At 41.8% G+C, this 16929-nt stretch overlaps 2 protein-coding genes across 3 annotated transcripts in view; both read left to right on the top strand.

Moving 5' to 3' along the window:
- Window positions 1-1876: 1876 nt before the first annotated feature.
- LOC116218183 (zinc finger protein 263-like) lies at window positions 1877-4913 on the top strand. 2 transcript variants are annotated; one of them, XM_031558687.1, is made up of 5 exons: window positions 1877-2188; window positions 2483-2610; window positions 2703-2781; window positions 3631-3692; window positions 4050-4913. In XM_031558687.1, the coding sequence occupies exons 1-5, from the start codon at window positions 1927-1929 to the stop codon at window positions 4731-4733; spliced, it is 1215 nt and encodes a 404-aa protein (XP_031414547.1). In that variant the 5' UTR covers window positions 1877-1926; the 3' UTR covers window positions 4734-4913. The 2 variants fall into 2 exon arrangements, with proteins under 2 accessions (XP_031414547.1, XP_031414548.1); XM_031558688.1 differs by having other exon boundaries at window positions 2706-2781.
- Window positions 4914-7993: 3080 nt separating this feature from the next.
- The window catches only part of rasgrf2a (Ras protein-specific guanine nucleotide-releasing factor 2a), a 32874-nt gene continuing 23938 nt past the window's right edge, over window positions 7994-16929 (top strand). The window contains exon 1 of the mRNA XM_012840637.3: window positions 7994-8674. Coding sequence (XP_012696091.2) covers window positions 8399-8674 — 276 coding nt within the window. The 5' untranslated portion in view covers window positions 7994-8398. The remainder of the gene's footprint in view (window positions 8675-16929) is intronic.

The following is a 16929-nucleotide window of genomic DNA, read 5'->3' on the forward strand; positions in this document are numbered from 1 at the left end:
AGCAGAGCAGCCTGAAGACGCACGAGAGGCTCCACAGCGGCCTGCGGCCGTACAGCTACTCCTACTGCGGCAAGAACACACACACACGAGAAGTGCTGAAGACTAGACTGACACACACACACACACTCACACACACACACACTCACACACACACACTCTGGTCAGGGAGTGTTTCCTATGGAAGGACTACATGCCGTCACTTTTTATTTCGCTGGTTTAGTAATGAAGGAATTTCTGAATCGCACATCAATAACTTAATTTCAATCAGGCAGATGGATCACATGAATCGTTACTGGACTGGTACCAGTATATACACCACAACCTTTCTGAAATTCTTCTTGGACCGGACTGAGTTTTTAACACATTTCAACCAATGACATGCTCCTGTAGGCGTCCTGGTCTAATACCCAGGGCAGGGACATACAAATGAAAATGTAAATCTACGCTGTGCTGTAAGTGACCTGATATATACCTATATATATAAAATATAAGACATTGAGAATAGTTTCTTTTCATGAATGAAATCTCATTCACATACATTCGTATTACATAGGTTAAATAGAACACAGAAATGGTATAAATAGCTAATTGTTTTTAATAATATGAAATAAATATCAGGTGTTTCTCAAAGTCAAGGATGCTTCCGAGTGCTTCCCTGTCCGGGTTAGTGTACTTTCCTTTTGTCAGGTATGGCCAAATTGATTGCCACTGAAAAGCAAATATTGTACAGGCAGCGGAGAGATGCAGACCCCACACGTAGGGCAGAACATAGACATATATACATACATGTATATGTATATATGTCTATGGGGCAGAGAACTTGGTGAAACAGTGTCAGGGTTATCAAAAGAGGACAAAAATAGGAGATCAAAGTGAAATGGAAAGGAGAGGTCAGAGAATGACATGGGGCCTGATCGAAATGCTTAAAAATGCTGTCTAACGTGGTATCTCACTGGACAGCAGGGCATCGAGGACTGTTCGAATAGTTATTCTGTAAGTAATGGAGTGGTAACCAAGCAAGACACAGACAGAGAGCAGTACAGACAGTCTTGATCCCCCAATATTAACCACACAGATCACCCAAGTAGACCTGAAACATGTTAATAGATTTTAACAGGAACATATAGGTTGTATACTTATTCTCTGAGATCCATTCATTTGTGTTTTTACATAAGAAAGGTCAAGTACATTTCAACTTTCAATTTCTTTGCTTGTTTTGAGTGTTTTTATTTTGACGTGTATTACTACTGTATTAGTATTTAATGCTCTGACGTACTTCATCAATGTTTTTGACAGAAATGACCACCAGGAAGAAAGGTAAGATAGGAGCAATGGCCAAGAGAGATGAAGAAAACTCCAGGATTGGAGGAGAAACTAAAACAAGTTAAAAAAAATACAAGACAAAATACTTCCTCTTCACAAAACAACAGCGACAGCAAGCTCTGCCAGAAGAGTAGAAAGAATACTTCAAGGTTAATCCACAATTCTGTTTTCTGAAAATAAATGTCACAAGATGTAAAATTGTAACCCATCTTGACAATTAGAAATGACTTTGATTCATTAATTATCCGCCCATCCTGTAGATGGCGGTCGAGTCGCGTGCGTCAGCAGGGTATCTTGCGGATTCCGGTCAATGTGATGTTAAAAGCATAGACATATACATATATATATATGTCTATGGTTAAAAGGGTGTTTTACTGTCCATGATCACTGGCACAATTTATTTTCTTTTTGAGACAACGGTCGGTCAAAGATGCGTATCGGGGATCGGTGGTAAAACCAAAAGTAATAAGTCATTCTGGTCTCTGGCTGGTTAAAACGTGTCTGTTTAAACCAATCACAGACCAAAATTACTTCTTTACTTCCGGTTTTACCACCGATATTTGCCCGACATCAACTATTCGTTAAACATCCTTGTGTTTTGTGATGCGAGTTTGTAGCCGTTTTGGACAGTACCCAGCATCTAAAATGACTAACGTTACCGTTAGCAATTTACAGACGCAGTTGGCTTCTATAATTGAGCTCTTGACAAAGGCAGCTGTTTCAGAAGTAATCAAACTTTTTGACGACAGTTACACGGTATTGCGCCTTGAGATTTCCCAAAATCAAAACGAAAAAGAGGCACTTAAAAGGAAATTACATGAAGTAGAAGAGGAGCTCACATGTGTTCGAATGCGTCTTGAAACAGGTACATCTTTGGCTAACCTTCCTTTTAACGTTACCAAACACCGCTATGCAAACATAGTTACATGTTGGCCTGTCATTGGACGAGAACGCCTTTGGTTACAATAGCAAACCATTGTAGGCTGCTGTAAAGTTAATGATTTCCAATCATAATATCTATTCCAATTAATAAAATGAGCCCAGGGTCACCTGGTTTCGGAGTGACTATTAAGAAAGAAGCCTGGGTCTGGGAATCCAAATGTGCTGCTGTCATTAGTAGGCCTAAAGAAGACCCCTTTCACACATTATATTCTCTTAGGCCTACCCCCTTCCAACTGCCCTCCCCCCACAAATCATGAGTTGGAAGACTGGACGAGTTCATTAAGAGGTGGAGAGGCAGTGACAGAGGGTATCGGCCCTGAACTGCCGCTCACCAGTGAGCACAAGGTCTGTAAAAGTGTGCATTAGTAGTCCATGGTTTAGTCCAGTGATGGCTGTGGAGGCAATAGTGTTAATTATAGATCACTGCTCTCTTCCAGCAGTCTTTCAGAGAGAACCCATGCCTCATGCGCATCAAAGAAGAGAGACCTGGAGATGATCTTTGGAACCAAGAAGCAGGTGGATACACACATACAAACACACACACACACACACACATGTAGAAACAATGAACACACATTAACCCTCCTATTATGTTCAAATTTTACCCACATCTATTATGCTTGGGGTCAATTTGACCCCAGCAATTTAAACCTCCAAAAAATTATTATAATATTTTTTTTACTCATGTTTATGTGTCAGGTACTTTAGGTTTGTTTGTTGACTACCTAAATAGCCCTTAAAAATAAAACAATACCCCCACCCACCCCCCTTATACATCCAGAATACATGTTACGCTACTATGGAGAAATATGCAGATCACCATCAAATCTCACTGATTGACTTAAAATTGGAAAGAGATATCCTTCTGGTGTTTTATGGCTTCATATTATTTCTAAGTACATATTGTTGTTATCTATAACATATGGAATAGAAAACTATTTCTGTAATCAAGAATAGTAACAATGTGATAAAAAAAGTTTATATTTCTTATATATTTTATACAATTAAAACAGCCTGGGGTCAAATTGACCCCAAACAACACCTATGCGTAAAGCATGTGTACAGGACATTGAAAACATATCATCATGTTAATTTTGTGTTTACCCAGTTCTCCCCATTAGATTAGGAAAAGTCATTAAATATGAAGCAAAAAAAACTATGCCAATCATTTATTTAGAGACGTTAAACATTGAAAAGGGTCAAATTGACCCCAAACATAATAGGAGGGTTAATCTTATCCAAATTGAAGTAAAACATAAACATAAAACATCAAATAATCAAACTCATTAAATGTCAAACTGAGGATCCCTTTGGAGGATCTTGTTTTCGTTCTAAAGTGCTGAAGCTGTTGAAATGCTGTTGCAGAGTCTGTGAGGTATGACATCACTGTTGCTGGGAACTCCGGAGTCAGCCAGCAGCTCTCTCCGGTGAGGACATGTCTTTACACAGACACGTTACACACACACACACACACACACACGTCATATATAGACACACACCTTGCATAAACACTAATTTCAAAAATACAACTTTCACACATACACACACACAATTCAAACTCAGTCCTAAGACTAATATGGGACCTAAACACACACACACAACCTCAGACCCAATCAACCACCAGAGAGAAACACACACACACAACCTCAGACCCAATCAACCACCAGAGAGAAACACACACACACACACACACACACACACACACACACACACACACACACACACACACGACCTCAGACCCAATCAACCATCAGAGTCCTCACAATTTCCCCCTCCACCCGCAGGAGCCTGTGGAGTTTGGTGAGCTCAGGCTGAAGGTGGAGCAGGTGGAGCAGGTGTCCCAGGGTGATTCCATGGAGGACGAGCAGACCCAGAGCTGTACAGGGGACCAGCACGGGTCCCAGGAGTGGAACCTCATCATCAAAGAGGAAGGCGACGTGGACGACAGCTTCCCACCACTCCTCCCCAGGTTCGAGCAGGCCATCGGCTACTTCCACCCCAACCCCATCAGCCCCGAGCACCATGCTCCTCCGGAAACGTCCCACGCCCCACCCCCGCTGCCTGGAACCAGCGCAGAGGCAGTCAGCGCTTTCCTGGGGACCAATATATATGTTGCACCGCCTCAAGGGAGGCGCACAGGGAAGAAGCCCATCGTCTGCCCGGTGTGCAACAAGCAGCTGCAGTCGCCCTCTAAGCTCGTCAAGCACATGCGGAAGCACACGGGCGAGCGGCCGTACACCTGCGGGATCTGTGGCATTGCCTTCACGCTGACGAGCAGCCTGAAGACGCACGAGAGGTTCCACAGCGGCCTGCGGCCGTACAGCTGCTCCGTCTGCGGCAAGGACTACACCCTCTCGCACCACCTCAAGAGACACATGCACTCTCACTTCAGGGAGCAGAGCGCCAGGCCCAAGGCCCAGCAGCAGCAGCAGCAGCAGCAGCAGCAGCAGCAGCCACAGGTTAGGTAGGTTCTTCCCTCCGGCAGGAGGCTGCGGTCCATCAGGACCAAAACCTCACGCCACAAAACCAGCTTCTTCCCGGCTGCAGTTGGCCTTTTTAATAAGGCCCGGGGCCCCCACCTGACTTGGACTCTTATCCCGACCCCACGCCTCAAGTCTGTGTTACATTAACACACATTACATTGCATATTGCACATAAATATTTCACTCCTGTTTTGCATTTTGCATTTTACTTTGACTTAACTTTTTTATATTTATTTTTTATATATTTGTATCTTATATAGTGTGGTTTTTTTCTTATGTGTAGTACTTTTTGTGTTTTTATGTTTTCTGTATGCACCGATACACCAGAGCAAATTCCAGGTAGGTGTAAACCTATTTGGCAATAAATACAGAATCTGATTTTGATTCTGATTCACAGGACACGCACAGCCCTCAAAGAACCAAGGAGTTTAAAAAAATCAGTGTCTGAGTGCAAGAGTATCAAAAACGGCACTAAAATGGGTTCTTATCAAAAGTATTGAAATTTTGTACTCGTTGATAAGGGTGTTTTTCATGGCCTCGATTTGTAGTATTTGATCTTTTGGTAAGTCATATTCGGATAAAGAGTTAAAAGGAATTAAATGAATAAACATTGTGATTGTAAAAGTGTCATCTTACCGGTCGTTAGCAGCAGCTGTTCATCAGTCAGCTGCTCGTTGTTATTTATTCTCTGCATGTATAGTCTTATTCTGCTGATAATTGTGTCCTCATGAATACCATAGAAATATTACTGCACACACACACACACACACCCCTACACATCTCCACACACTCACACACCTACACTTCTCCACACCTACACATCTCCACACACACACCCCTAGACATCCCCACACACACACATCTACACACACACACGCACACATCTCCACACAGACAAAAAGGGTCTCAATCTCTATTGGAAGTTGAACTTGTTTTTCAGTATCGGATGACATGGACACTAAAGTGACTAACATTAACCTTGGTTGTAAAATATAGCAAAAAAAGTTTTTCAACAGCAATAGGTCTAATTGGCTAACTGTCAGCGAGTGAGGCTGTCACAGCACAACACATTTCTATCGTTATAATAGGGGTTGTTAACTCCAGACCTTTATAAATAAATGTACTTCTCAATAAAACAAAAGACAATTCCACTACCTGCTAAGGTATCTTTATAATTGTAAAATAAATCCCTGGTTTTGTACAATGCACTCTAAGTACTGTTTATTGTAGTCAATATGAATTAGTGCTAGCATAATATCTGCAGTCAAAACGAAAGCAATGTGGTGCTTTATGGACTGCAAATTCTTTGGGTGAATTGGTAGGCTATAGCCTACGTGTTTGATGGTAGATTATAATCACCCTATGTTTACATAGCTTTTTCACTGTATACTATATCACTTGGTAATTGTCAAGAGACTTTCTTTGCTCTCTCGTGAACGCGTTTACAGCCTGGGCATGTATGTTATTTGCCCAAGAACAAATTGTCCATCATATTATGCACATAACATGAAACGACAATTGGTCCATTATGTAAAAAAAATATACAATTTGACTTAATGTGAAATCAAAACCTGTATGCACTATTCATGCAGGTCAATCACATTCTAGTGTCATAGCTATATTAATAGCCTACCAAGGCTGTCAGTCTAATGAAATCTAATTCATTACATGATTTGGTATTAATTGCTCTAAATTAATCCCATTTATGAATTTGCCATGAGAAGCAAAAATCTGTCAGATTTGCCATTGACGTTAATTGATAAAATAAACAAGCCTTGGCAGTGTGATGTTCACCACACATTAATGGCAAATAACAGACACTTCAGTGAACTTTATTTAAGTAAGTTTTTGTATTCTTTTTAATCCATCTAATAGTTGTATTCATGACTAGGACTCTGACTTGGACTCATGTAATGGGGACTTGACTCGACTTTGACTCTTTTTTGGTGACTTGCTCGGACATGAACACAGAGGACTCAAGACTTGACTTGTCGCGAGGTTAAGTGACTTAGTTTTCATTACGCTGAATCCCGTCCCTAGTCCCGTCTCAGGCTAGCATCCAAATAAATTGATCGCACGCCAGAAAGTTTGATCAGTTTTTCGTCAATATCACTCCAAATAAGCCTTGGAACTTGGACACTGTCCAACGTTTATTATGCACAATATGTGTCTTTATCATATCATCAACAACATTTTATTAGATTACACATACTCCACATTTAAGCACTAAGAAAACAATGCATAAAGTCATTCTTTTTTGTTATTCCTTTGGTTATGTTAGCGTTCATCTCTGATATCACAATAAATAAAACTGCATATTTTAAATATTACTCGACGTGCTACTTTAGCTTCTGGCATTGTCTTTGCCAGTTACATATCCTTCAGCTTATCAACAAATACATGTGACACCAGGGGGTCTCAAAGCACAATTTGTATTTCATTCTGAAACTTTAGGGGGTGCTCAGCAGCAAAACATACCAAGTCTCCCATAATGGTGCTTTAATGATTCACAGTGTTGGTGGTTTGTCCATTTATTTGTTTTAAATACAACGGGTGAGTATCCATGAAGTCAGTCGAAATGTTCATTTCAATGGGCAAAATAGTGACGAAAAACCTGAAAAACAAAAGAATGACAAAGGGCATTGCAAGCATTTTTACAAGAGCCCTATACGGGATCAGGATGGACGTGTCCAAGTTGTGCGGTGCCCATATCTCAAAAGCACTAGGAGCAGAAGTGGCTAAAGAAAAAGTGGCTCATCATGCCATGTTGACACAATCATACTAATGACTAATAGAACTTCAGAAGAGCAATAATCACACAACACTGAGCAACCGCACAAATAATAAAAATAAAACTTAGGAAGAGCAATAGTGTGAACCTTTTTACAATGCAATGTGTGATTGAGCACACATTATGCACGTTATTGTCATGGTTAGTTTTTAATACGCCTATGTGATGCTGCTGACAGATGCTGCTGAACAGTCTTAATAGCCAAAATACATGTTTCTCCTATTAGGCCACGCCATGTCACTACCAACTTAGGCATGGGTTAAAATCCACTTTAAAACTGAATATTTCGGGTAATTGATGTCGTAGTGTATTTAACATTTCAGATAAAAGCCTATATTGACAGAGGAGGTAGCCTACGAATAAAATGTCATGCAGAACTACAATCCCGTTTTATTCGCGCGCATATAGCACGGAGTTGAATGCCACGGCTTTATCAGACAGAGGAGCGACCTGCTGTCTCTTTAAGTTGGTGTCAAAGCCGATTACGAAGGATCTCCGTCGTGATTCCGTCTGTTCACTAGATCTATTTTTGTTTACGTCGCTGCATGCACGTTAAGCTTATATTTTTTAAACTTGTGTATTTCTGTGTTATCTGCATACTTTTATAGCCAGCTTCATTAAGTAAAATATTTAATTTGCTCGATGTTCTGTCAACATCGCAGGCGTTTGGACTATTCTGCGTGGGGTTGATGCTATAGACAACGCGCCAGGCACGTCAACTTTCCACTGCGCGTCTTAGCTAAGACAGGATTACCGTAGGGTAAACAACGATTTCAAACTTTCTCCACTCTTCTCTAAACTATTGAACATCTGAAGACTATGTGGTCATGCGAAACGGTGTGACTTTCAGAGACGGAAAATGCAGAAAAGTGTTCGGTACAATGAGGGGCACGCTCTGTATCTCTCCGTGATTGCGCGTAAAGAGGGCACCAAACGTGGCTGCTTGAGCAAAAAGACAACGGAAAACAGCCGATGGAACGAGAAGTACTTTGCACTTTATCAAAATGTTCTATTTTACTTCGAGAACGACCAGAGTACGCGGCCGTTGGGTATCTATCTGCTCGAGGGTTGTTCATGTGAGAGGATGCCAGCGTCAAAAGTCTCCTCTGTTGGCAAAGAGGCACAGGACAAGCAGGTATGTCAAATGTTCATGTGATGTACATTGAGAGTGCTATGCTGTGGTTACTGTACTAGAAAATTAGTCCTAGGTATCAGTCAGTCAATCAGTTAAGAATGAAGTGATCACACCGTGGACAGGAGTGGACTGGAAACTTGATGTGGGTTACATAAGTTACTTACACAGAGTGTCTGGGGGCATTGAATATGTGGGATGGTGCCTATGTTCTTGAATCCATCATAACAACCGCTGAAACTTATGCAGCATAGAGGAACCTCACACGGTTGCGTACAACTACTATTGCAGGGTTGTTTCTTATATCCAGAAGATATATGGCGCTGCATCTCCAGTATCCAGTATTCCCACTCTACGGTCCAGATGACAAACTAGTGAAGAAACAAAAGCTCATAAAACAGAAAAAGAGATCATAAATGCATCATGTGTAACTTCACAAATTTGAAAGCTGCCAGTTTGTAGATTCAGTTACAGTATGAGTTGGACCCACCTGACCCGGACCCCTTGGGTTTAAAGCATCTGATGCTTCTGATGCTTTAAAGCATCTGATGGAAATGGTTTTATTGTGCCACTACTTTTGGTAGGGTTTTACACCCTGATCCCTGATATCTTTAACAGTGATTGTTTCTTCGTCTGTGATTTACGGCGTCTCCACTAGACGTTTTACTGCTGGTCGGATGACACACAGTCTGCTCTCAGACAATGGATGTGATGTACCCTGTCCTTGCCCAGCGCACACGCACACACACACACACACACACACACAGACACACACAGACACACACACACACACACACACACACACACACACACACAAACACACACACACACACACACACACACACACACACACACACACACACACACACACAAACACACACACACACACACACAAACACACATACACACATACACACACACAAACTGTTCACCTCCCTCCATTTTTGCTTACATACACTTTCTTGTGACATCAATTAGTCCCTTTAGTGCACTGTTCCAGTTGTACTGTATATGGAGTGTACTGTGTATGGACATACGGCGTGTTGAGTGTTTTCAGGATGCACTACGTTTTTCTAGGTTACAGGAACATTTGAATGAAACAGCTGTCCTTTGCGTTGAAGTGCATAGCGTATACTGCAGTTAAACCCAACAAACTCAGTGTGTGTGTGTTGCTTGAGCTTCTGCCAAAGTATTATTTTAGAACGTCTTCATGACAACGATTACAAACTCCATGCACATGCAACAGCCTGTCTGCCTGGGAGATAAGAGAGAGAAAATCAAACCAAAGGAAAATATGAATAAGATGGACAGCTTGAGCAGAATTGCATTCTGGGTCATGTCCATTCTACAGTAACTGTCCTATAAGGGGGCGAGCTGCAAAGCTGAATGACAAACTTCTTTGAGGGGAGAAAAGCTGATGCACTCTCAGTTTAAAGGCCAGCTTGCTATTTGTTGTAGTGTCTGAGCTACCTAATCTACAATAGAGAGACACATTTGCCCATAGAAGTATGTGAGCGTATAGAAGTATGCTACAGGCCACACAATATTTGATGGGATTTATGTTATTTATGTTTATCGTCGAGACGGAAGGTCAATGGAGATGGGGTCGCCTCATGCATTTGATCCTCCTCAGAGAAGTTCCCTCAGGGCACCATGATGGCAGAGTCAGTTAGCCTTACATGGGCGTTGGACACAGAGGGGACGGAGGTTGGCGTTGGCGTTGGCGTTGGCGTTGGCGTTGGGCATGCGGTTCAGATGAGAGGAGCTTCGGAGCGTCAAAGCGTCAGCATCAAAGTGCTCTGGCCTATCATGAAAAAGCAGGGAGCCTGTGTGATGAATGGGGTGAATATGGCTTTGATTTCCCCATTGGCTCTTTTCTTATTCAATCAGGTATTCAATCCGCGCCCAACCCCCCAAATGATCAGTTAGTGGCCATTGTGCTCCCCCTGAGAGAGTTTGTGTTTAATGTTGTTTGAGGTATGTGTGTGAGAGAGAGAGGGTGTGTGTTTGATAGTTTGCGCGCGTGTGTGTGTGTGTGTGAGAGAGAGTGTGTGTGAGAGCGAGACTGTGTGTGTGTGAGAGAGAGAGAGAGAGAGAGAGACTGCTTGATTGTCTGTTGTGTGTGTGTGTGTGTGTGTGTGTGTGTGTGTGTGTGTGTGTGAGAGAGTGCTTGATTGTCTGGTGTGTGTGTGTGTGTGTTCTTTCTTTTTGTCTCATAAAGTAATGAAAGCAAAGCTGCTCTGTTACGCTGTAATATTGTTTCCTCTCTCCCTCTTCCCTGTTGTCCTTTTACTTCCCACTGCCTTCCTCCTTTTCACTCTCCCCTCTATATCTGTCTTCTCTTCTTTTAGCTGCTCCTCTCTCCTCTCCTCTCCTCTCCTCTCCTCTCCTCTCCCTCCCTCCTTTTCTTTCTTCCCTTCTCTCATATCATGGGCTTTTCTCTCCTCTCCCCTCGTTGCTTCTCTTCCCCTTTTTTCTCCCCTTTTCTCTTACCCTTAAACTCCTCCTTACTACTGCTGTCTCATCTAGCCTCCCCTCTCCTCTCCTCTTTCTTACTTCTCTTTTCCTCTTCGTCCCTTCCACATTTTAAATTTAAACTTCTTTCCTGTCCTCTCCTGGTTCTTCTTTTCTGCCCTCTCATTGGTTTTGTTTTCTGCCCTCTCATTGGTTCTTGTTTTCTGTCCTCTCATTGGTTCTTCTTTCCTGTCCTCTCATGGTTCTTCTTTCCTGTCCTCTCATTGGTTCTTCTTTCCTGTCCTCTCATGGTTCTTCTTTCCTGTCCTCTCATTGGTTCTTCTTTCCTGTCCTCTCATGGTTCTTCTTTCCTGTCCTCTCATTGGTTCTTCTTTCCTGTCCTCTCATTGGTTCTTCTTTCCTGTCCTCTCATGGTTCTTGTTTCCTGTCCTCTCATGGTTCTTGTTTTCTGCCCTCTCTTCACATCGTCTCTCTGTTTGCTTCTATGATTCTCTGCTTCTCTGTCCTTGGTGCGTTTCTGTGAACACAAGCATCTCTCTTCTACCTCCGGAGAGAGAGAGAAAAAAAGTTTCTCCGCGGCCCACTTGACTGTGCACCTCTCCCCCTCTCCTCTGCGCCCGGGCGATATTTAGGCAGCTCCTCCGCTGCGGTGCTCTCGTGGGGGTGTAGGATTGTGGGGGTGTCGTGGGGAGGTGTGGAGGGAGGGTGACTGTACACACCTCTCGAAGCGCGTCTCCTGAAAGATCAGAATGCAAATCCATCATACTCGACAGAACAGCCCACAGGCTGGTGACTTGCGTTGCCACGGAAACGGGGTTTGATGTGATTGAAGTGGCAGAATGTTGTCATGCACGTGGCGGCACACAGAATGTTGGGCTAATGTACAGTACAGGGCATTGTGCCCGATCCCATCCTTGTGCCAAGTCTATGCTGATGCCTCCCCACATGGACAGGGAATTCAGATGAAGTCAGGAGAGAGAGCTGATTTTGAACACACTGTATGATAATCTATTCATTTATGAACAGCAGAGACAAAGGGATGGTTTTGATCATGACCTATTAACATTTGAATAGTCCAGACAATAGAATGGTCAACAGGGAGAATATTCTAGAGACTATGGGTAGATGTTTTAGGGAACTAAAGCGCCAAATGATCAGGCGAATTAAACACAGATGAAATTCAGTTAGGATTTTCAGTTCAGTGAAGTTCAGTCTGCGCATATGCTTTTTGGTGTGATGGTATTAGAGATGTAGAGGTCAGAACCTCATCATACACCGTATTCCAGAATATTCGAGTGGAACATTTCAGAGAGGCCTGTGAGGCTGACTATTCCAGAGAACAAGGGATTTTTAACAAGTAGATTATGGGTGATGACTTTGCATAATTGTGTTTTGTTATTCATTTATATAATTATGTATGTTTAAGGAACTGATGTATTTACTTGTTATTGAAGAGATGAAGAAGATCCCCCGGAGCAAGTGGAGTATCCCAGAGAGTCGTGCGATGATTTCATGATATTTAGAATTCCGTCTCCACTAGGGGATATTTGTGTGTGTTCCACTCGAAGCATGTCTCTCTTTCGATGTGTCTACAGTTCATTAAACTTCATGGACACAGAAAGAGAGAAAAAGAGAGAGAGAGAGAGAGAGAGAGAGAGAGAGAGAGAGAGAGAGAGAGAGAGAAATATGAGTGCTGCACAATGCTGCTCCGCATTGCTAAGAATAGCAGCCCTTCTGGTAGGTAGCTGCCCCTGGACATCATCACTTGAATAAAAAGTCTACAATGCCTCACTTTAGCAAGGTGTGTGGATTTGTGTGTAGTGTGGGTGTGTGCATGCAAATGTGTGAATGCAGTGATATGCATGTGTATATGAGAAAAAATAACAGAGGAGAGAGTCTTTATGGTTCGTTGGTAACGTAAGTGCGTGTGTGTGTGTGTGTGTGTGTGTGTGTGTGTGTGTGTGTGTGTGTGTGAGACTGATTTGACCAGTGTTTATACATTTACGTTTAGGGTGCATGGACATGGGGGAAAATATTAGGAACCGTTCTGCAACTCTACTGGGTGAATAAATCTGATGTGGACGTCCGAGGGGAAGAGATTGTGGGCACTGTGTGGTTGTGTGTGTGTGTGTGTGTGTGTGTGTGTGTGTGTGTGTGTGTGTGTCTGTCTGGGGGAGGTGGGGAATAGTCCGGCTGTTATCCTCCCAGCTTACCAAGGGCCACAGGCTGGAGAGAGACCACATTAGAGGCGGCGAGGTGGTTATGTAAGCACACACACACACACACACACACACACACACACACACACACACACACACACACAAACACACACACAAACACACACACACCAGCAGATCTGCCATGCAGCAGGAGAACACGAACAAGTCCTTAAGCCGACCTCTCTAAGCACACACGCACACTCCTGTGTGTCTCTCTCTCTCTCTCGTTCTCACTCACACACACACACACACACACACACACACACTCACACACACACACACACACACGCACGCACAGCTTCACATCTTGCAGATCATCACAGACTGGAAAGCAAAATATCACACACAGTGTATCTTGTTTTCACAACACAATTTCAGTATCCTGCTATTGCCCGAAACCTTGGAAAATATTCTGCTGTCATCATCAGTTCTAGTCAATGCTACCTCCAGTTGTGCCCTACTTTAAGATGGTGTGACATTTAGGGGAGATTTCATCTCACAACCCCTGTTTTGTGATTCCACAGGGCAACATAGTTCAGACTCTTCGGTCTCGATTGTATCAACGTTTTTTCCATGTTTATCCCTGTCTTTATGATAGTTCCCTGGAACACATCAATATTTCAGTAGCTTCAGAAAGCTTTACAGTTTTTCTCGATTGCTAACACACATTTTTTGAAAGCATGCCTCGTTTTCTCCAAACTCTAAACACAAATCCCAAAACCACTCACACAAAATGCAAAACCCTTTATATCTCCTGCAAAAGGCAACTTTGCTTTCAAAACAGTGTTATGTCACCTCAAAAGGGTATTTTGTTTTCAAATGACAAACACAGCTCATTATATGAGTAGACATTCTAAGCATCGATTGAACACTGATGTGCTCAATGGAAAACACTACTATGAAATGGGAAAACACCAGTATGAAGGCCTTATCAGGAGCATTATGCCTTTTCATGTTCAGTGTTACTGTACGCTTACTCCTGTAGTAAAATATAACTGTATAATGTTTTTACTCAAATATAAAACAACACACAAATATACAGTAACAACTAAAATATTTCTTTATTTTTTCCAAAAAGCTGTAGCCTATACATCACAGCAAACACAACTGAATGTGTAAATGATTTGCACAGAACAAACAATAGGATATAGGCCAGTACAGTCAACAAAAAAAAGAAAGAAAAATGTAAAATAAAAAAGGACAAAAAACTACTGCATCCTGTTCTAGCTCAAGACAATATTGACAATGTTGTATCAGAAATAGACCTACACAGTGTTGTGAATGTTGTTGCATTTTGTGTGAGTGGTTTAGGGATTTGTGTTTAGAGTTTTGAGAAAACAAGGCATGCTTCATGTGTGTAAGCATTCGAGATAAACTGTAACATTGGATTGGATTGCAATACAGTACAGTAATGTGTCAGTGCTGATAGGACGCAATCAGTTGTGGAAATGTATATGACTTACTTGCACATAGTCATAGCATAACTGTTTGACTGTCGGAGTTTCTGACAAAAGGCACCCTGTACACCTGCTTTATTCTCAGGGTGTTCCGCCTTATACAGTTTTTCTCGATTGATTACATTCAAAAACTGGAACTTATGGCACAATGACCACAACCTGTAACTCATGTGCCAACTCCCTAAACCAATTCTGCTAAACTATAAGCACAATTATGTGCTTTAGACACAGATTTCAATTGTTAACCGCACTTTCTTCAACTCACAACACACAATTATCTGCTTTAGACACAAATTTCAATTGTTAACCACACTTTCTTCAAAACACTAAACACCATCCTCTCTACTTTGCAAACTTCATCAATGCCAAAACCTCCTTGTGTTCAGACAGAACACACTGCTATTCAATTGGCAAAACTTCCATTTCCAAGGCTGTTGTGCAATTTGAAATCAAAGCTTTAGCAATATGATGGCCACAGGTTAGCTCCTGGTTTGGAGAACAATTGATGGCAACATTGAAGTGAGAGGTGATCAGAAAGGCAGAGGAGTGAGAGTAAGAGGAGGAGGAGGAGGAAGAGGAAGAGGATGAAGAGAAAGAGCAAGAAGGAGAGCCATTATCTCTGATGAGATTCGGGCCACTGTGGTCAACCCTGTGGTCAACCATGGTTTGACCATGCAGGAGGCTGGCCAGAGGGTTCAACCAAATATAAGCCGCTTCTCAGTTGCATCCATTCTCTGGACATTCAGAAGAGGGAATAGGTAAGAAACACTACTATGACAGGAAAACACTAGTTTGAATGCCTTATCAGGAGCATAGTATTCTTGTATTTTCCATTGTACTGTATCTGTAAAATTACGTAAACAAATACAAAGTGCAACCATTGATGACCAAGACTAATTCCTAAACATCAATACAGTGAGCCTAGCCACAGTGGACTGTGTTCTAAGGCAGAACACCTTGAGAATAAAGCAGGTGTACAGGGTGCCTTTTGTCAGAAACTCCGACAGTCAAACAGTTATGCTATGACTATGTGCAAGTAAGTCATATACATTTCCACAACTGATTGCGTCCTATCAGCACTGACACATTACTGTACTTTATTGCAATCCAATCCAATGTTACAGTTTTTCTCGATTGCTTACACACATGAAGCATGCCTCGTTTTCTCAAAACTCTAAACACAAATCCCTAAACCACTCACACAAAATGCAACAACATTCACAACACTGTGTAGGTCTATTTCTGATAGCACATTGTCAATATTGTCTTGAGCTAGAACAGGATGCAGTAGTTTTTTGTCATTTTTTATTTTACATTTTTCTTTCTTTTTTTTGTTGACTGTACTGGCCTATATCCTATTGTTTGTTCTGTGCAAATCATTTACACATTCATTTGTGTTTGCTGTGATGTATAGGCTACAGCACTTTTGGAAAAAATAAAGAAATATTTTAGTTGTTACTGTATATTTGTGTGTTGTTTTATATTTGCGTAAAAACATTATACAGTTATATTTTACTAAAGGAGTAAGCGTATAGTAACATAATGTTCCTGATAAGGCCTTCATACTGGTGTTTTCCCATTTCATAGTAGTGTTTTCCATTGAGCACATCAGTGTTCAATCGATGCTTAGAATGTCTACTCATATAATGGGCTGTGTTTGTCATTAGAAAACAAAGTACCCTTTTGAGGTGACATAACACTGTTTTGAAAGCAAAGTTGCCTTTTGCAGGATGTATAAAGGGTTTTGCATTTTGTGTGAGTGGTTTTGGGATTTGTGTTTAGAGTTTTGAGGAAACGAGGCATGCTTTCAAAAAATGTGTGTTAGCAATCGAGAAAAACTGTAACACAGTCCACTGTGGCTAGGCTCACTGTATTGATGTTTAGGAATTAGTCTTGGTCATCAATGGTTGCACTGTATTTGTTTATGTAATTTTACAGATACAGTATAATGGAAAATACAAGAATACTATGCTCCTGATAAGGCATTCAAACTAGTGTTTTCCTGTCATAGTAGTGTTTCTTACCTATTCCCTCTTCTGAATGTCCAGAGAATGGATGCAACTGAGAAGCGGCTTATATTTGGTTGAACCCTCTGGCCAGCCTCCTG

Source organism: Clupea harengus, chromosome 21, assembly GCF_900700415.2.
Source record: "Clupea harengus chromosome 21, Ch_v2.0.2, whole genome shotgun sequence".
In the NCBI taxonomy this organism is placed as follows: domain Eukaryota; kingdom Metazoa; phylum Chordata; class Actinopteri; order Clupeiformes; family Clupeidae; genus Clupea; species Clupea harengus.